This window comes from Zootoca vivipara, chromosome 3 (assembly GCF_963506605.1).
Source record: "Zootoca vivipara chromosome 3, rZooViv1.1, whole genome shotgun sequence".
Taxonomy (NCBI): Eukaryota; Metazoa; Chordata; class Lepidosauria; order Squamata; family Lacertidae; genus Zootoca; species Zootoca vivipara.
This window is the reverse complement of record NC_083278.1, coordinates 20,930,657-20,950,164: the sequence shown is the minus strand read 5'-3', so window position 1 is coordinate 20,950,164 and position 19,508 is coordinate 20,930,657. Positions and strand designations below refer to the sequence as shown.

At 41.2% G+C, this 19,508-nt stretch overlaps 1 protein-coding gene across 1 annotated transcript in view; it reads right to left on the bottom strand.

The window, feature by feature from the left end:
* CSMD1 (CUB and Sushi multiple domains 1) overlaps positions 1-19,508 on the bottom strand; it is a 915,553-nt gene that overhangs the window by 611,912 nt on the left and 284,133 nt on the right. The window contains exon 3 of the mRNA XM_035109950.2: positions 16,346-16,458. Coding sequence (XP_034965841.2) covers positions 16,346-16,458 — 113 coding nt within the window. The remainder of the gene's footprint in view (positions 1-16,345; positions 16,459-19,508) is intronic.

Genomic DNA, 19,508 nt, shown 5'->3' with positions numbered 1-19,508 from the left:
ATTGAGATAATTGCTCAGCAAATCAAAGTGGTGTAGTGAAGCAAGTAATTATGTGTCACAAATTGCTGGGCTAAACTATTTATTTTTTTCAACCTGAATAAGTAACAAGTAGCAGGATTGCACAAGTCTTCCTCTTGTGAATGAAACAGAGAGAGAGAGGGAGAGAGAGAAAGCGAGAGAGAAGTGACAGAGCCATATTTTTTTTCTAAGCGACTGCTCTGGATGATTCATATTTCCTTTCTGAATCTTTTCAGACATGAAATTGTTTTAGATCTGGGGGCTATGATCCCTAACAGACATTAGAGAGAAACAATTTTCTTCGAGGCAAATTTAAGGCCAGAATCAGAAGGAGAAGAGTGTAGTTTTGCTTTCTGTACCAATATTAATTTAAAAAAACTGACCACTGGGCAACCCCTCCACTCAGCTCTTGTCAAGAATCTGCCAAGAAAAGAGTGGCACTGAATAGTTTTCTCTACTTGAGCATATATCTTATTGTGACACTTTGGAGACTAAAAGAAGGCAAAGGTGTTGAGTAATCTTCATATAATACATATAGTTTCAGACAGCTGAGCCAAAGATTGGCGAAAACACCAACCAAGATACCACAAAAACTGAAAAGACAATTACAGCAGTTTCTATGTTACAATTTACTATTTTCTTCCTGTTTTCTATCTTCTAAGAGGTCGCCTCAGGTGAGCGCTCCATGTCTGAACTGGGAATTGACAGATTATTACAAATTACTCCAATAGTTTGTGGAGGGTGGGGGGATAAAAATGGAACAGCTGCTTAGTCTTCCGAATATGGAAAGAGCTCTGCTGGATGAGGCTAAAGGCCCAACTTGTCCAACATCCTGTTCTCACAACTAGATGCCTATGGGATGCTTGGAAACAGAAGCCTGAGTGCAGAAATGCTCTCCCCATTTGTGATTTACAGAGGCCTAGACACCCACCATCCATGTGAGCATACCAGGCATTGTTTTTAACTTGTGGCTCCGAATGTGGGACATTCTTCTTCCTGTTGTTGTTTAGTCATTTAGTCGTGTCTGACTCTTCGTGACCCCATGGACCAGAGCACACCAGGCACTCCTGTCTTGCATTGCCTGCCGCAGTTTGGTCAGACTCATGTTGGTGGCTTCGAGAACACTGTCCAGCCATCTTGTCCTTTGTTGTCCCCTTCTCCTTGTGCCCTCAATCTTTCCCAACATCAAGGTCTTTTCCAGGGAGTCTTCTCTTCTCATGAGGTGGCCAAAATATTGGAGCCTCAGCTTCAGGATCTGTCCTTCCAGTGAGCACTCAGGGCCTGAGTGGGACATACCTTGAGCAAATTCTGCCATGGGGAAAATGGCAGTTTTTGGAGTCTCTTCCATTGCAGAAAACGTGATGGCCTATTAGAGTGCGTCACACTCACGATGCATAGATATATCATTAATAAAACTTAAGTAGATCCACACATGACAACCCTGCCCAGTTCTTCTGATTCCCCCACCTCTACAGGTATTCCCCACTTTGCACTTCAGCTGACTGTACTGCCAGGGCTAGGCACATTTGGGTTTTTAACTGCACTTTAACACTGGTTAAAGCCCTTGTCCGCTGTCCAGACCCCTCTCACTTGGCTGCCCCTGATAGAGCAGTTTGAACTTTGGCTTGGAGGGCTTTTGCCTTACAGTGCGACCAGCATGGGGCACTAAAATGGCTGGCCACTGGAAAGTGACTACTCGTGCCCTGGGAATGGGGTCACAACTGCTGTCCACCCAGATTGCAGGGTAAGCAGCTATTTCCCCATCCTTCTGCAGCCTCCTTTCATGCCCATCCCAGGCCTTCTAAAGGAGCCTTCAACCCCAGGAGCTGCTTTTGGGTTGGCTGGATGCAGCCAAGAGCTGTATTGAGGGTGGGAGATAGGGGAAACCCCCACGGGGAGTTTCACTCTGTTTGCCACCCTTTGTTGTCTGCCTTGCTGCTCTTGTACTATGTGAGCTGCTTCGGGTACCTCTGTATGGACAAAGTGTCATACAAATTTAAAATTAAAGGAAGGGTTTTAAACTTGCTTTTATCACAAAAGAACAAAATAACTTGAGGACTTCCAGATAGAAATTAGAATAATATTTTAAGGAAGGGGAGAGGCATGTGGCCATAACAGTTCAATCCCATATTAAAATCTAACCCTATTCTTTCAACAGGAACAAACTAAAAAACTACAAATGTTTATAATGTAGGTGTTAACAGATAAAGGCTTTTGTTGATTTTTTTAAATTAAGACACTAGTAATATTGAAACAAGGATTTCACAGTTAATTGTAGAAATATGGTACATAGCAATTATGCATTACCAACATGCTCTTAAAACTGGCTTGTTTATGCTGCTGCTTGTTTATGCTATAATTTTGCCAAAATAGCATAGCTTTGTAATGGCTAGATCTCTGAATCAGTTAAAGAAGAAGAAAGAAGGGGAGGATAAGAAGGAGGACAAGGACTATCTTAGGATAATGTTGTGGGTTGCTTTTCTTATGTAATATTTGTTTACTGTTTGATTTTTTCTAGTTTCTGTGGAACATGCAGGGAGGAACTAGGGAAATGGTAGCATGCAATGTAAAACTTGGGACTATAGGGTACTGCTACTTGAAAATTCAAAAGGGCTATTTTGAAGCTGTGTCTACTGTGTCCTATCACTGAGAGGAGAGAAAAGGTAAAACAGATTTATTAATCTCACAATACAAGTAACTACTTTTTGTTCACAGGCTGGTGGTTCCTCCATGTTATCTCATGCAATTTTTTTATTTTATTCTAATCTGTGTTTCAGAATTAATCGGACACTGAAAGATTCTTCATTCATGAACATAAGAATGTTGGGGGACAGAATCAGCGCAGAGACTCCAAATCCTAGGTCCCTTTCTGAGGTAACTCAAGGCAAATCTAAAAAAATGTAGTATAAACACTGACAACTGGGAAACACTGGCCTGCGAGCGCTCCAGTTGGAGAACAGCCTTTACCAAAGGTGCCATGGGCTTTGAAGACACTCGATCTCAGGACGCAAGGGAGAAATGTGCTAAGAGGAAGGCACGCTTGGCAAATCCACACCGTGATCAACTCCCACCTGGAAACCTATGTCCCCACTGTGGAAGGACATGTGGATCCAGAATTGGCCTCCACAGTCACTTACGGACTCATTGTTGAAACCGTGTTTATGGAAGACAATCTTACTCGGCTACGAGTGATCGCCAAAGAAGAAGAAGAAGAAGGAGACCTCCAGTTCTGTAGAACACTCCTTCCCACAGGATGGTAATAGGAAAAATCCATGTCATCAGTTAGTCCAGCTCATGCAGTTGCCTCCTTCACATGCAATCAGGAGCCATATAGGATTGCATATCCAAAGACTTTTCTGACTTTATGTGATGGCAGCCTTATTCCCATTAGGTATAATAACTGAGCCTACTGGAAAACAGACCCTCCAGGTGTTCCTATTTTCCAGGGACAGTCCCAGATTTACATAAGCCGTTTCTGATTTGATCCCGGAGTGCCCTGCTGTTCCTTAAATGTAAAGGTAAAGGACCCCTGACAGCTGCGTCCAGTCACTTTTAATGCTGTTCCTTAAAAAGGTAAAGGTAAAGGGACCCCTGACCATTAGGTCCAGTCGTGACCGACTCTGGGGTTGCGCGCTCATCTCGCATTATTGGCCGAAGGAGCCGGTGTATAGCTTCCAGGTCATGTGGCCAGCATGACAAAGCCGCTTCTGGCAAACCAGAGCAGCACATGGAAACACCGTTTACCTTCCCGCTGTAGCGGTTCCTATTTATCTACTTGCATTTTGACATGCTTTCGAACTGCTAGGTTGGCAGGAGCTGGGACCAAGCAACGGGAGCTCACCCCGTCACAGGGATTCGAACCGCCGACCTTCTGATCAGCAAGCCCTAGGCTCAGTGGTTTAACCACAGCGCCACCTGGGTCCCAATGCTGTTCCTTAGGACACCTCTATTATCATTGGAGAAATGTTGGAGGTTATGGTAGGATGTTCCTATTTTCATCAGAGAAGTGTTGAAAGGTATAGAGTTATGAGCCCTCAAGCCAAGAAGGTAAGTTACTATACAATTTCTAGAAGGCAACTGAAGGCAGCCCTGTATAGGGAGGGTTTTTTTAATGTTTAATGTTTTATTATGTTTTTATATGTGTTGGAAGCCACCTAGAGTGGCTTGGGTAGCCCAGTCAGATGGGTGTGGTATAAAAATAACATTATTATTATTATTATTATTATTATTATTATTATTATTATTATTGACTAGGACGTCCCTATCTTCATCGGTGAAATGTTGGAGGGTATGGAATAATCCAAGGCTGTCTAGCTATGCTTAAGTCATGTGGGAATGACTGAGCAGTAACTAAATCATGGTCTTGAACTATTCCCATTTCTGCCGCACTAAAGTACAGTACTACAAAACATGGAATCGGGCCTTTTGAAAAACAGATTCCAAAACATTACAAATGCCTACTTATGCATTATGCCAGCAGTAAGATTTGTGAGATAAAAAAACTGTGTTCCTTGCATTTTCTAGTTGTTCAATTTTCTCCCTGCCAAGATTCATTTAGGGCCTAGAATGGCACAGAGCACTCAATACTCTCAAAGATTATAGCCCAGGAGCTTATTGGTAGTGAAGTTCTTCTCATGAGCTGGTGTCAGCATAGCAAGTATTGCCGCCATCAGCATGCTAACAATGGTGGCAACTGCAAAATAAATAACACTCCGCAGCTAGAGTGACAAGCATTTTTTTTTGTCAACTTAATCTGCTGTTACAATAATCCTAAGGAAAACTTTTAATGCATTTAAATACTTGCTTTCACAAAATTTCTACAAATATATGCAGTAAGTATCTTTGCCGCTTTATTTAAGTACTTCCTTGATTTCTATGACAGCTGAAGGATCAAGAAGTGAATTGGAGGAGGGAAAGATCACATTTCTTTTTAACAGAATGTAGTCACATGTTTGAATAATTTGCATTTTATAAAGGCTACGGATTGCTTAAAGCACAAAACAATTTTAGATGCCTAAACTCATACAAGGTATGAGTTTAATAACAGCAACATACCAATGATCATTTCTCTCTGTTATAGCACCGTAAAATGCCCAAGATGAAAGACATTCTGCCTGTGCAAAACTTATTGAAGTCAATGATAACTGCAGGATTTGAAGCAAAATTATTCTTTTTTTAAAAGGCATTGCAACCCAAATATGCTGAAATCATATATCAACATATACAGTGGTACCTCAACTTACGAAGACGATCCGTTCCACGGCGCTCTTCGTAAGTAGAGGTCTTTGGTTGTTGAAGTGCCCATTCTGTGCATGCGTGAATCATGATTTTGCACTTTTGCGCATGCGCGGACTGCGTGCGCCACTTCTGCGCAGGTGCAGAATGCATGCGCGGCGACAACACTTCCGGGTTTGCCAAAGTCAAGTCATTCGGATGTCGAGGTACCACTGTACAAAGTACCAAGATTCTTATTGCTGGTAATGAAACATTGTTTTTTATCTTCTTTACTAAACCTTCTGCCAAGAGCCAATCTTTGCTCAGAAAAAAAGAAAGAAAAGAAAAATTGAATCAAGTGGATGAGCTCAGCTTCATGAATCTTACAAGAGGTGGGAAAGTTGCCATGATTCACATACATTCACATACGCATACACACATGCACACAAGTAAGAGAAGGAATATGGCCTTATTTACCTTCAACAGTGTGAAAAATGCTGTAGAGAATTCAGATATGGGAAAGACCGCTTGCTGTTCTCAAATTGGCTGATGTCACTGTCTGTCTCAGCCAGTCATGGGGGCATAGCTGCCAAGTTTTCCCTTTTCTCGCGAGGAAGCCTATTCAGCATAAGGGAAAATCCCTTAAAAAAAGGGATAACTTGGCAGCTATGCATGGGGGCTCTCACTCTGACAACAGACCTGTCAGAGCCGAATTTTTATCAGGTCTGCTGCCAGAGCTTTAAAACCAGCAAGTAGGCAGTACAGACCAAATACAGCACCTGTATTCATTGGCTCTGCCCAGAGATGAAGAAGTCAGTGGCCTTGCTGTGGAATTAATCAGTCAGTGTATTGGGGGCCAGGGAGAAGTTGCCCTGCAGACAAAGTGGGCCTGTTTGAGGTTTTTGCCTTCCTCATAGCAACTGTCAAAACCTTTAGTGGGGAAAAGCAGGGGTGGAGGAAGGGGTGCAGTGGGGGTGGGCCACCCCAGTTGTCTCCACTCAGGGGGGGTGAAAAAATAGTGGGCGGCACTCACTGTGGGGCCTTCAGCGTGCCCGAGCCACATCTCTCCTGGGATTGACGCGGTGGCTTGGGCACCCGCAGGCTCCACGCTGCCCCAAACAGTCTGCCCACCGCCTGCCCTTCAGCTGTAGGGCAGCTGAAGGGGAGGAGGCAGGCAGACTCTTCGGAGGCCCTGCGGAGTGTCCTGCCCCGGCTTGCCCTGCCCTGCTCCGTCGCTGGGGAAAAGACACTGGGTTTGGATCCTTAGTCTACTGATGCTTCGTCTCCTGTACCAATAAAGGTAAGTCTTTATAGTTCAGCTTACATGCTGCAACAGATACTTTTTGCTTTGCAAAACAACAACCACCTACTTCCCACATCACACACATAAAAGCTGGATTCCTACCCTTGTCAACCCTTATGCAATATTGTTCACTTTTGCATTAGCCTATAAAAAAAGCTGTAACTATAATCAGTAGTAAAACAACACAAAGAGTATTAGAGGGCATTGGTTCCCTTCTGAATGTTAGCCTACAATTTTCTGGTGCCACTTCAAATGTTTGCAAGTAATAAGTATATCTGACCTCTGCAAGCTTTAATAAGATCATAGCCCAAGAGGTTACTGCCACAGGCACACAAATATGCTACTAATAAATAAAGTATGAGACAAAGCATGTTCACTGAACCTTAATAGTATATTATCGCCACGTACTGCATAATACATAAGTGCTTTCTATACTTTTTCACTCTAATTGATTTACCTATTTATATCCTTCTATAACCTAAGCTATACAGAAATTCATAAATTGTGAAGATCACTGATACTTACATGCTTGACATTTGTAAGCATGTCAATAATACTTGTAAATAAACCTCAAAGAAATAAATGTGAATATACTTAGGATTTGTGTGTGCAGAGGTACACATACCCCTAAACATTTTTGTGAATCTTTCTACTTCTGTCCATTTACTGTATTTATTTTCCCTAATCTGAATTATAAAATGGTGATTTTCTTGAGTCAAAATGAGAGTACCCCTAAACATTATTTTAGGGGGGGGGGGAAGCACTGCTTAGGATCAATATGCGAAAGCCATAAGAATCAGTTGAATAATAAGCACCAATAACTTAGTTTTCTTGTAAGCTACCTTGGGCCACTTTCCCACAAATGGCATTATTCTAAGGAGTTTTTCCCAGTTTGTAATAAATAACCCAAGTTCAGAAGCTTCTGCATTATTCCATGTCCAGCAGACCGGCAAACACTCTGAAAATTAAGTCTGTTTCCATGCTCTAACAATACCCCAAGTGGGACTTTAGCTAATGAGCATAGGTTTTTAGAACTTCAGACTGCCAGACTAGTCCAATGCAGTAATGCATCACAGAACTATTTAGACGTCATGGTGTTAGTGTAGCAAATCCATACCGAGTTTGCATGTACAACACTGCACCATGGCAGATACGGAATAGCAAACAGATCCCTCCAACATCATAGAAGCTGGGTTGGGTTCAGCCAAGATGAAGTGTAGTGAGCAAAAACTCTGTTAACATTTGTGAACCCAGTATTTATCAGCCCTTTTGCTTACAGCTCTATCCCCCAATCCCCAAGAACTGTGGGCATAAGTTACTTGCATTCCTCAATTACTTCCATTTCCACACATGAAGTGTTGCCTCTTCCATCAAGACAAATGGGAAGTCTCTGTGCAAAAGAGATTGTTTGCTGTCTTCTTTACTGAAGCCAGTGGCAAGAGAAAGAATATAGGGCTTTACACCCCGATATTCTAACACTCCCTGTGTGCATCACAGAGATTCAGTGTGCACATGGACTTGTTCCATCAGAGCCAATGTGTACATGGACTTGCTCAATCAAGATAGAGAACTCTGCCTGTGAGGAATCCATGATGACTTCCTTCTCATCCGTTCACTTGCACACCGAGCACATAATATGGGAATAAAAGGCTTTTCCAACATACAAATGATTTACTTTGTATTCACTGACATTAGAAATTCTGTCCTTATCTAAGCCTTTGTTAAAGCTAAAACAATTTTAGAAAAGTTCAAAAAAAATTAAAAAGATAAGGCAGACGAAATGACATGCCAGTTCTGAAATGCTGGAGTAGAGTACAATCACCAGAGTGTTATATAAAGCACTGATGCTATAGCTTTTGAAAAGGTGGTGATGACATTCAATTCAGCAATACAGTATACATGTGTACAGCATCCTAAAGTACAAAAAAAATGCAGCCACTTCATTCCCGCCTGACAAACATGTATCAAGTGCGCATATAATATATATATATATATATGCGCAAACTATACACATTGAAACATAACAACCAGTTAATGAATTTAAATTATTTGTTTTCCATTAGAGCTGACATCGTAATCATGACATCTATTCCAAGCTATTATACATTTGAGCTCCTAGAATCAATCTTTTTCCAATAAAAAGATCACTCCAATAAACAAGTCGTTCCTTCCCACCATCTCCCCCCAATTGTGTTTTGTTAAGTATGTCAGCAACAAGGCTGCGTGGGTAAGATCTGTGCTTCAGAAAGACTTTAAAAACAAAACAGCCCCTGAGAGCTGTGGAAAAATTCCTTTAATTGCCAGCGGAAAGCCTGGTGATAAGTCTAAAGCCAAAACTGTGCTCAGCACTGGCGTTTTTTGTGTTTTTGTGTTTTTTTACCTCAACGATGCCACCATTTGCTAAACTCCTACGGCAGTGCTGTGTGCCAACATCAAGTCTAACATCCTACACACAGCAGCTGTCTATTCACCCACATCTTTTCTCCCCTTGGTTTGATTTAAGGATGTGGCCTGTACTTTTGATGCAAAACATATTTTTTAACAAGAAGGAAGTGTGGCAGAAATGTCACTCATTCTGTAGGGTCCGTTGTAACGAAGCTCAGCAGGATTTGAGGAGACAGCAGGGGTGTATACAGTCTTGTTTGAGGATATTTACTGTCACGGTTGTTACAAATCCACAAGGTTTGCCCTACTGAATCTCTCTACAGGTGTCATGTGAATAACATCGCCTTTTCTCTTACTGCCATCCTACCGCAACCTTTTATCAACACAATTAAAGCTATTGGAAGCAATTTTTAAAAAACCGGACAGTGAAAAATTGCTACCCAAGATCCATGTGGGATGGCCAAAAACACTGGGCCACCTGAGGCAGACCACCAAATCCTGCCACTCTGACTGCCACGCCATCTTCTCCTTCCGTCCTCATCATGCACCAACCCACCGGACGAATTCTACACATTTGCTGCAACTTCCAGTTTTTGGTGCTGTGGCAGTGGTGGCGGTGCAGCCCAGTTTTGCAAGGTCCTTGGGCAGCATTTATGCCCGCAATGTTCCATTCAGAGGAAGGGCAGGCCCTAACTCATGGTGCAGTAGGGTCCTTCCTCAGAGTGAGGCACTGAGTTTACAGGGCAAAATAACCCTGCTGAGCCCCAGGAATGCTGTTGCCACTTTGCAGCAGAGGGAGGAGATACAGTTTAAAGTTTAACAGGCAACAGCATTTTTTGCTTCTGTGTTTCCAGGCTGCTTGCAGGAACAGGCAGGCAAAACCTGTCTACCTTTTCCTCTTTGGAATTGGGTGAAGAACTGATGCAGGAGAGCAGGCAGGCGGTGGGGTCTGTGGGTGGGTTTGCAGGCAGCCCAGAAGCAGATGAGAAGGGGATGTATGATCTAGCATCCTTCCTAATCTGCAACCAGAGACAAGGACTTTGCCTTGCTTCTTAGAATGGCTGGGCATGCATTCACGAGAAACTTGGTAATTGGAAGAATTCAACCATGGTTTTGTTTTGTTTTTAAAATGTCATTTTCAGTATGCCTCATCAAAATCTAGTTTAGACTCTTCAGACAAACCTAGCTTGCTGGCTAGTTATACCACCGACTCTTGTAAATGCCTCACTTAGAATACAGTACGAAGTTTTCTTGGGATACTCAGGTGCAATACATATCTAATGCTATTTCTATCAGAATATCTTCTACAGTGTCAAACAAAGAGGTGTGCACATGTGCAAAGGGTACTCTTTAATATATATCTATAATTTTGCAAAAAGCCTAAGGCAACATGATCCTTTGCAGCCAGCATTACAAGACAACCTAGAATGTTTGAACAGGGATGATTTCCTTCCCCACTCCCAGTGTTTCTTAAATATGCTCCTAATTGCTGACCCATTTCTAAATTGAGTTGAAGAGAGCTTGCCTCCTGATCTGTTGCTAACCTCACGGATAGCCACAAACTCTGTGATTTGCACATGCTCAACCAGACCAGGTAACCCAGTTGAATGATGAGGATGCATCACTATAAATAAGGAAAAAGTCATGGGGGGTGGTCAAAAATAAGTTAGAACTCATACTACAGAAGGAAGTGTGCTTTAAGGAGGAGCTGTTTTTGCTTTGATCTTTAGTTTGATTCTGGTACACAATTCCTGAAAGTGTTTTAAAAGGGAAGCTACTTTATAAGCACCAGCAGCCGTTGAGATAACAAAAGGGGCTAATGCTGCTAATGGAAAGGATTAAAGTCTGAATAGAGACAGAGTTGCCTCTCTTTCTCAAAATGTTTAACAGATCATGGCACAAGTTTTTCAACCCAGTGTCTGCTTCATTTTGCAAGACTTAATTCAGGTTCAGATTAAGTGATCACTGCAGTGGAAAACATAAATCAGGCTGGACACTGGATAAGGGACTGAGCTCAAGGGCAACAGTTTCTTCTAGCTTCCTTTCAAAATACAAATCCTAATGTTTCGTGCACAGAGTGTGCTGCTATTGCTAGGTGAAGAGAACACATACTGTGATATAGCATGAAGAGAGACAATATTGCAAGCCTGCCAAAACTAAAGTCAGCAATGGAGGCCGCCAAGACTGTCTACAGCTAAAAATGGTCAGAGGAAGGTAGAAGAGGAATCCATTTTATATGAATTTATACATGGAATCTGGTGGTTCTGATCCAATCACACTTCGGTTGCATTGGGCTGCCTCTTGTCTGAGCCACCTGTGCCTTTAAAAAAAAAAAGCCTATGCAAGGCTATACAAAAAATGCATGTATTATAAATATATTAAGTATAGAAGAGTCATGCCACATGTGGCCCTATATTTCTGTAGCATAATTTTAAGTAGCATAAGTACGTATATTCCAGCGTATAAGACAACTGGGCATATAAGACGACCCCCAACCTTTCCAGTTAAAATATAGAGTTTGGGATATACTCGCCGTATAAGAAATACAACCCGGCGTATAAGACGACCCCCAACTTTTGAGAAGTTTTTCCTGGGTTAAAAAGTAGTCCTATATGCAGGAATATACAGTACTAATCCACCAGTATTCTTATATGGTCATATGCAGTGTGTGTGTGTGTGTGTCTGCTTATGTGCTGATTACTTTAGGAAACTGTGTGTGTGTGTGTGTGTGTGTGTGTGTGTGTGTGTATATATATATATATATATATATATATATATATATATATATATATATAATCACATTATAATATTGCATATAGCATGTGCAAATTGCTCATATTTTTAGCAGAACCGTGTGTTTTTTTAGAAACCCTCGCTATTCATCAAGGTGCAAGATAATAATTAGAAAACACCAGTGTGGAAAAAGTTCAATTTCAAGAGTTTCAGAAAATTCTTTCTCTACAAACAAACAGCATCAATATTTTGCTAATTACAGAAGCCAGAGGAAAGGCTTAAATGACGCCCACCTCTTTGTGGTTGCTAACAAAAAAGCCATTTTCCCGTGCTGTAATCTGTGCGGCAGCGTGTTGTATAGATATATCTATTCTACAGACACCATTCTGTTCCCATGGAAGTTATATGGGAGTAGCTGATGGTGTCACACAAGAACACCACGTTTTTAGAATACTGGAGCAAGTGAAAAAATGTTCAAAAGTCAGTCGCCTGGATGGTGTACTACAACATTAAAAACACATTACAGAACATCAATGATTAAAAAACATAACAACACCCTAATAAAAACAGCCATATTAACAGTCTATCCCCCCCCCTTTAACAGGCAATAGATTATTTACTAGCCACAGGCCTGGGTAAAGAGGAATGTTTTCCCCTGGTGTCTCAATACATGTAGTGATGGCGCCAAGCGAGCCTGCATTCCATAATTGGGAGCCGCCACAAAAAAGGCCTGTTCTCTTATGGCCACCCTCCGAAGCTCTCTGGGATGGAGGACGTAGAGAAGCACTTCAAGTGACAAGAGCAGGGTCTGGGTCTGTTCATACATAACTGTACTCTGTAAAGGTCGACACATGGCCATCCTAGGGTTGAGTGTGTGTTGCAGAGTATATGAAAAGGGATATATTGCTTATGCTCAGCATAGGCTGGGACAAGATCTTTCTCAAATGCAGCAATATGAATTTGGGAGTGAGCAGTGTGGTGGGGACAGAAGTGCTTGCCTGACCTCCAAGCAGGAGAGCTGCCGCTGCTTACTGTGTGTGTGTGTGTGTGTGTGTGTACAAAAGTGCCCCACCCCACCATACTAATCCGCTACTAGGAATAACACAGGAGTTTTGTCCCAATGTTCAGGTCTTAATCTGACCTGTGCCTTGGTGGGCTAGCTCAGAAAAGTGCACAGCTTTCTAGCACAAAAACACACACCCCTTGAGGCATTTCAGAAAGCTCTACCCACACACTCGCTTGGATGAACAGCAGAGAAACAATCATTTTCATCCAATTTTCTTAACTGCTTGACACAAGGTTTGATGGGAGGGGGAGTTGCTGTGATCTATATGATTTCTCTCTCTCTCTCTCTCTCTCTCTCTCTCTCTCTCTCTCTCTCTCTCTCTCTCTCTCTCTCCAGACTCTCTGTCCAGTTGGGGGGCGGGTTAGCATCTGAGTGTTTCTTCTTGGCACTGGGTAATTGCGACAGATTAGAGATGCTGCTGGTTTACTGTCTGCCTCACTAAGAAGCACTGTCCCAGCCTGCCTGAGCTGACAGAGTTGGTCTCAGAGGCGGTGTTGAGGACTCTCAGATTGCTGATGTTGAGGGCTTTCAATGGCAACCACCTCACAAAAAGGCTGTTTCTCAATGTCACCTGGTTTTATTTTATTTTTTAACAGAATATAGCCAAGGCAAATGAATTGTACATTCAATTGTACATTCCACTGAAGGTAAAAAAAAATGCAGTGCAAATGAACTATACCCACTTTTGTATCTGACCGTACATCTAAACATGAATGTTGTTCCTTTGCACTGCATTGCTTTCAATAAGACGTGGTTCCTCTGCATGACATCTCAATGGTAGGAACATTTGTATGTGTATCCCAATGTAAAGAAGCACCAGCCTAATTTCCTTAGTAATGGGGATAGTGGCAACATGCCATACAGAAGCAGATGGGGAAACAAAGTCTTTTGTGTGTGTGGAATAAACAAACGAATGGAAGTGTTGGGCAGGGGCTGCAGACAGTTTTACTCTTCCCAACATGCCAAGTTTTGCAACAAAAACATTTTGAAAAATGAGCTAAAGCAGATACTCATCAACTAGCAAGGAAGCAGAAATTGGATATGATTCCTCTAGTGAAGAAACCCTCTGGGAAATTAGCTAATAGTGTAGAAGATATAAAAATGATTGTTTTGTTTTTCAGCCACTTATATCAAACTGAGAGACCTCAGGATGTGACACGTTATTATTATTATTTTAACGAACTGCAGATCCCCAAAGTTTAGATTTAAGATAATTGAGGAACTAAATGCTGCAATTTCCCACAGGAATTCATAAATGAGATTAAGAATCTTCAGAATAAAAGACACCTGATTTTGATCATTTCGCAGCTGAATTCCACCAAAATTATGCAAAAGTATCGGGCACTTATTTAGGTGAATTTGTTTAATTACCACATTACCATACATGGAACTCAGCACGGACACTTCCCTCTTTCTCTTTAGAATGGCAATGGCACCCACCTGAAAGATGCCTGAACTTAGTTGCAGTGAGTTCCCCTCATTCCACACCCCAAAGAAAAAGCCCTGCCACAGGCTGACATTGCTGGAATTTCACAAGGGATGAGATTTTATCCTGTAGCCAACACACACTGAATGCGTTAGAAGAAAACTGACATCCAGTAGGAAGAAATACACACAGACCCATGTCTTCTAAATAATAGTGTCTTCTAACAAAAGTGCAATTTGATATTATACTTCGTAACCAGAAAACCATTACGGAAATGCTTCAAATAATACAGCATCTCTCACATATATATCTTATCTAAATCTTACATAAGGGTTCCATATGTTTTCATCAACTATGGATAATTAATTAGGGTAAATCACCCAAGTCACACCCTTCTCACCACTTCATTGTTTTCCTCATATTCTCCCGTGTCCATCGCATGTTGAATAAAACCCCACCCCACAGTGCTAAAATCTTGTTGCTGCACTTTTCCTTGTATCAAACATTTGGAGGCAGTGGTTCCCCCCCCCAATAGTGCTATATAACATATGTTTCCATAGCAATTGTTTTTGTTTTTCTATCTGCCACCAATAAATGTGTTATCAAATCCTTAGAACTTACATTATTATGTATTAGATACATTATGTATTAGAGCCAGTGTGGTGTAGTGGTTAAGAGCGGTAGACTCCTAATCTGGGGAACTGGATTCGCGTCTCCGCTCCTCCACATGCAGCTGCTGGGTGACCTTGGGCTAGTCACACTTCTCTGAAGTTTCTCAGCCCCACCCACCTCACAGGGTGTCTGTTGCGGGGGAGGAAGGGAAAGGAGATTGTTAGCAGCTTTGAGACTCCAAACTCTTCTTCTTCCTCCTCCTCCTCCTCCTCCTCCTCCTCTTCTAAATAAGAGTTGTTACTGATCTTTTATATATTGAATCCTAGAAGGATGATTTCAAAACAATAGGGTTTCCTCCATAGACCATAACGCCAAGGCATACCATGAACTACAGAGGCTTAGGTAAACCTCCACTGTAAATAGATGGTTTCCAGAAAATAGTCTATGTCTTTAAAGATGAGGCAGGGCTGGCCCAAGACATTTCGTCATTTGAGACAGACACCCAAATGGCGTTCGCCCTCCTTGCCAGGTAAGAAGTGGGTCAGGAAAGATCTACATCAGGAATAGGGGGATGGGGAAGAAAGGCCAACATCTACATCTGCTGCCCAGGTAGACCCGGCCGCCTGAGGTGGTTGTCTCACCTTGCCTCATAGATTGCCCAGTCCTGGGGCTAGGGTTTTAATAATAATAATAATAATAATAATAATAATAATAATAATAATAATAATATTGCAGAACACCCAATATTTTAAAAATTGAACAATTTCTAGCAAAAGCCTTCTTTCATAAACTTCTCCATGCCAAAGCAAACACAAACTTCAACCAGGAAATCCAGACAGACAACCATTACAAAACTTCAGAATCAAATGCCTCACTACTGCAGAGCAGTAAACACCAACATTATCATGCCAAACATTTTCTGAAACAAACAAGCTGTTTTCTAAATCAAATAAGCAAAACAAAACTGTGCTATGAATGACCACAAGTTTTGCTCTCTAGTAAGTTTGGAATAATTCCATTGTTTTCAGCTGTAGTGTCCTTGTGCAAATGATTTTAACTCTTTTACCCCCCTGGGGAAAGAGATTTATGAAAATCTGAACTCAGAATAGAAACTGTACATCATAGTAGTAGTGGTTTCTTTAATAAAAAAAAATCTGAATTACTCCCCACTCCCACTGGAAAAGCACATTAATCAGTGCCTAGAAAACACACCAACCTTTGAATGCATATACAGGAGTCTATGCATATCCATCAAGTTCTCAAGAATTCAGAAAACACCATGTACAATAAACCAAATCCATATAAAGAAAATACTGAAATAAACATGCAAGGGTTTGAATAAATACCAATCTAGTCCACTCACCGAAAACATATTTTTAACATGTTGTTCCAATGTATAGATATGACCAAAACAGGTAACTCCTACCGTATAAACAAAATATAATCCTTCGAATTTCCTTTGGAATCCAGATCAATCCACAGGGAAAACAGGCTCACCAACTGTACACACTCTGTATACATCCTCAAAGTACTTTTTTTCCTCCCAAGTCTCTTCAATAGATCATTAAAAAAAGTTATTGAACCCTACCTTCATATATCACCTTGAATCCTTGAGCACTCACAGCGAAGTCTGTAGTGAAGCAGAGAGTCATAATGGATCCTGTGCTCACTATGGAGGATGGCAGCTGAAATCCAGAAAGCCTGCAAGATGCAAGGGACAAAAAAATAACAGAATTTGTTATTAATTGTAACAACAACAACAAACAACAACAACAACAACAACAACAAGACCCCCCAAAGAGCATCATTTAATTGTTTATATTGGCAGCCTCTTCTTTGATGCATATCTGAAGACCTGGAGGTACTCCACTGATATTTCTAAATCTTTTGAAAACTTTTTAATAGCACACTTCTAGACTAGTTCACATCTGAGGGGGGGGGCACCCACTTCATCCTGTCTATAATTAAAGAGGACTTAAGCTCTGCTCTCTTCCCAGCAGGCAGGTATGCGTGTGTGTCTATGCGTGTAAATTAATGTTGGCCTGAGTGTACTACGGATTTGGATACTAACCTTGGAAATGATTTGGGGAATGGAGCCAACATCTCTCCCCAAACAATTAATCATGGTTTGTTGGTTTGTTTTTATTCTTCCCAACTGCCCATAGCCTCTGTTCTTTGGTTTGCTGGCTGTGCTGCTGTTTGGATAGTGTTTTGGCGTTTTCATTCCTTCTTGAGTGAACCCAGGAAGTCAAAGCTCCTTATTCTCAAAGTTACACTGTCAAATGTTTAGCTTTGTGCCAAAGCTACTTTGAGCACATTAAACCCATTACTCTGAAAGCAGCACTTCTTGCACTTGTCATGTGCACTGAATATGACCGGCTGGTGTATAAAATAATGCCACGAAAGAGTGGTACAAATGTTGTTGTGAGTTGAGAGAAGGGGGCGGTTATGCTGTATGTCTGTCCCTTTGAATTCTTGGCTCCAGCAAGGATTCAAATTGCTGGAATAGCCAGACAAGTTTCTTGGTAATGACCCTCTAAGTATGGGCCACTAAGGTAACAAAGGAAGTGGCCCTGTGCCAGATACAAATGGGTGGGCCTACCTCAACTCACTGGTAGTTAGAAAGACAAAGGCAAGAGTTGAGTTGTATGTGAGCTAGAAGTGAGAAGCTGCAGGCTGCAGGTTGGGCAGCTGAGAGGCAGAAGCATGCCTGATTTCTTTTGGAATCCAAGACAGGAGAAGTAAGAACCTCTTCGGGTGTTAATGCATGAGACCATCTATCATAGGCTCAGGTTGCATATATGTGTAAATAAACCATATATCCTAAATACACCTTGAACCACTCAGAGACTGGGGTGGTGTGCAACAATCCAATACAGAGCTAAAAGACAAGAGGCCAAAAAGTTTAACGAATAAAAGAATTTCCGACTGCAATCCTGAGCATACCTTCTAGGAAGCAACTCAGATTGAACTCACTGGAGGTTGTTGCTTCTGGTTGACTAAGCATTTTCAAGCTTAGGCATCTTCCAAGTTTAAGTAAAATATAGAAACTAATGGGGGGGAATTGGGTAATAATTAGGATAAGTTGTGAGGATGCACCTAGACCCCTTAGTGTGTGGGTGTGCCTTGCGTAGACTGTTTTAGGTAGTGTTTTAGGTAGCTTCTCCATTGTGGCATATTGTGAAACTGTCCCTAATCCAGGAGCTAGATCTAGACAGCAAAAACCAAGCAAGAAAACTATTTGAATGCACAGTGCAAGGTGACAATAAAACTAAATCTGAAGGCTTTAAAATATTCATGTTCAAATATTTTTTCTTTGCTTGCTTTTCTTTGAAAAGGACGGTCTTAATAAACTGTGAAGTTAGAAATAGGTGGTATTAGTGAAAACATAATTGCTCAATTTTTTATTTTTATTTTTTAGATTAAGCTGTTGGCACAGTTCCTGCCATGGTTCTGAAACACATGAGAGATTCTGTGCATGGTAACCTGACCATATGAAAAGATTCCCACACAGTCTGTGTAGGTAAGCATGTACAAATGCACCCATGTGGTCAAACATTTTTAATGTCAACTGTGTCATAGAATTGCAGAGTTGGATGGCCCATTTCATCCAACCTGCTGCAATGCAGGAATCACAGTTACAGAATACCTGACCGATGGCCAGGCAAAACCAGTTAAGGAGGTCTCATGAGCATTGTAGTCCCAAAACATATGGGGGGCTGAGTTTGGGGATCCCTGCCTTAAAGAGTAGGCTTAAGTCAGAACTATAAACTACATTGCATTAACAGAGTAAGATACCATTACCAAAGACCAAAGGAGCCAACTACTAAGGGCCGAAGTCCAGGCTCTTACAAATTTGATGGGCATTGATATTCAAGTGGTTTGTATGTGTCTTGTGTTGTGATTGATTATGCAGGTTGGGGCTTACCTGAGTCCCCCCAGGTATTTGAATTCAACTCGGCACCCCTGCCAAAGTCTGAATCCTTTTGTCTTCTTTGCTGTGATATCATGCCTTTAATGACAAGATGTTTTGTTTGTGCTCAAAGGCACATCCCAACAGACCTCAAAGTTCATTATCAGTAACATTGACTACAAGTTCTCAAAGCAGTCTAGTATTTTTCTGTCCATGTAACTTGATTATTTTTGAAGAGACAGCAGCTGGCTAATATTGAGAGGAGTATAATTTTTTAGCCTCTCTATTGACTTGATATATTTCATACATACATGCTACACTAAATTTCAGGATGTATTTATGCAGTGCCATGGTGACCATATATTGATCTTATATTGTTTTAGTAAATATTTCCACCTCTAGGATGATGTCTGCCATTGAGACCTGTATTATTGACAAACGACAGCCATTATGTCTACTTCATCTGATTTCAAGGAATATTGAAGTTGTTTTGACACAAACTACTTTTTTTCTGAAGTGTGTGCATACTTCAAATGCTATGTGACTGCTTGAAGTGTAGTTCCTGTACACTACCTTTTGAAAGTTGGCAGTAATTTTTTTAAAAAAAATGGTAGCCAATGAAAATGAAACAAATGTTGAGTTAAACAAATAATCTACAAAATGTATCCAGTTTCAATGAAAGCAAAGCAAAAACAGCACTTAGTATCTAAAATAATGGGATGAACGTACCAAAAAAAAAACCTGTTGCACACCTCCATTCTGAAAGCATTTTGCATCTGACTCAGTTGTATTTCTTCTGGAAAACTCCTTTTATAGGTGCTCTTTATAGAACGGTGTC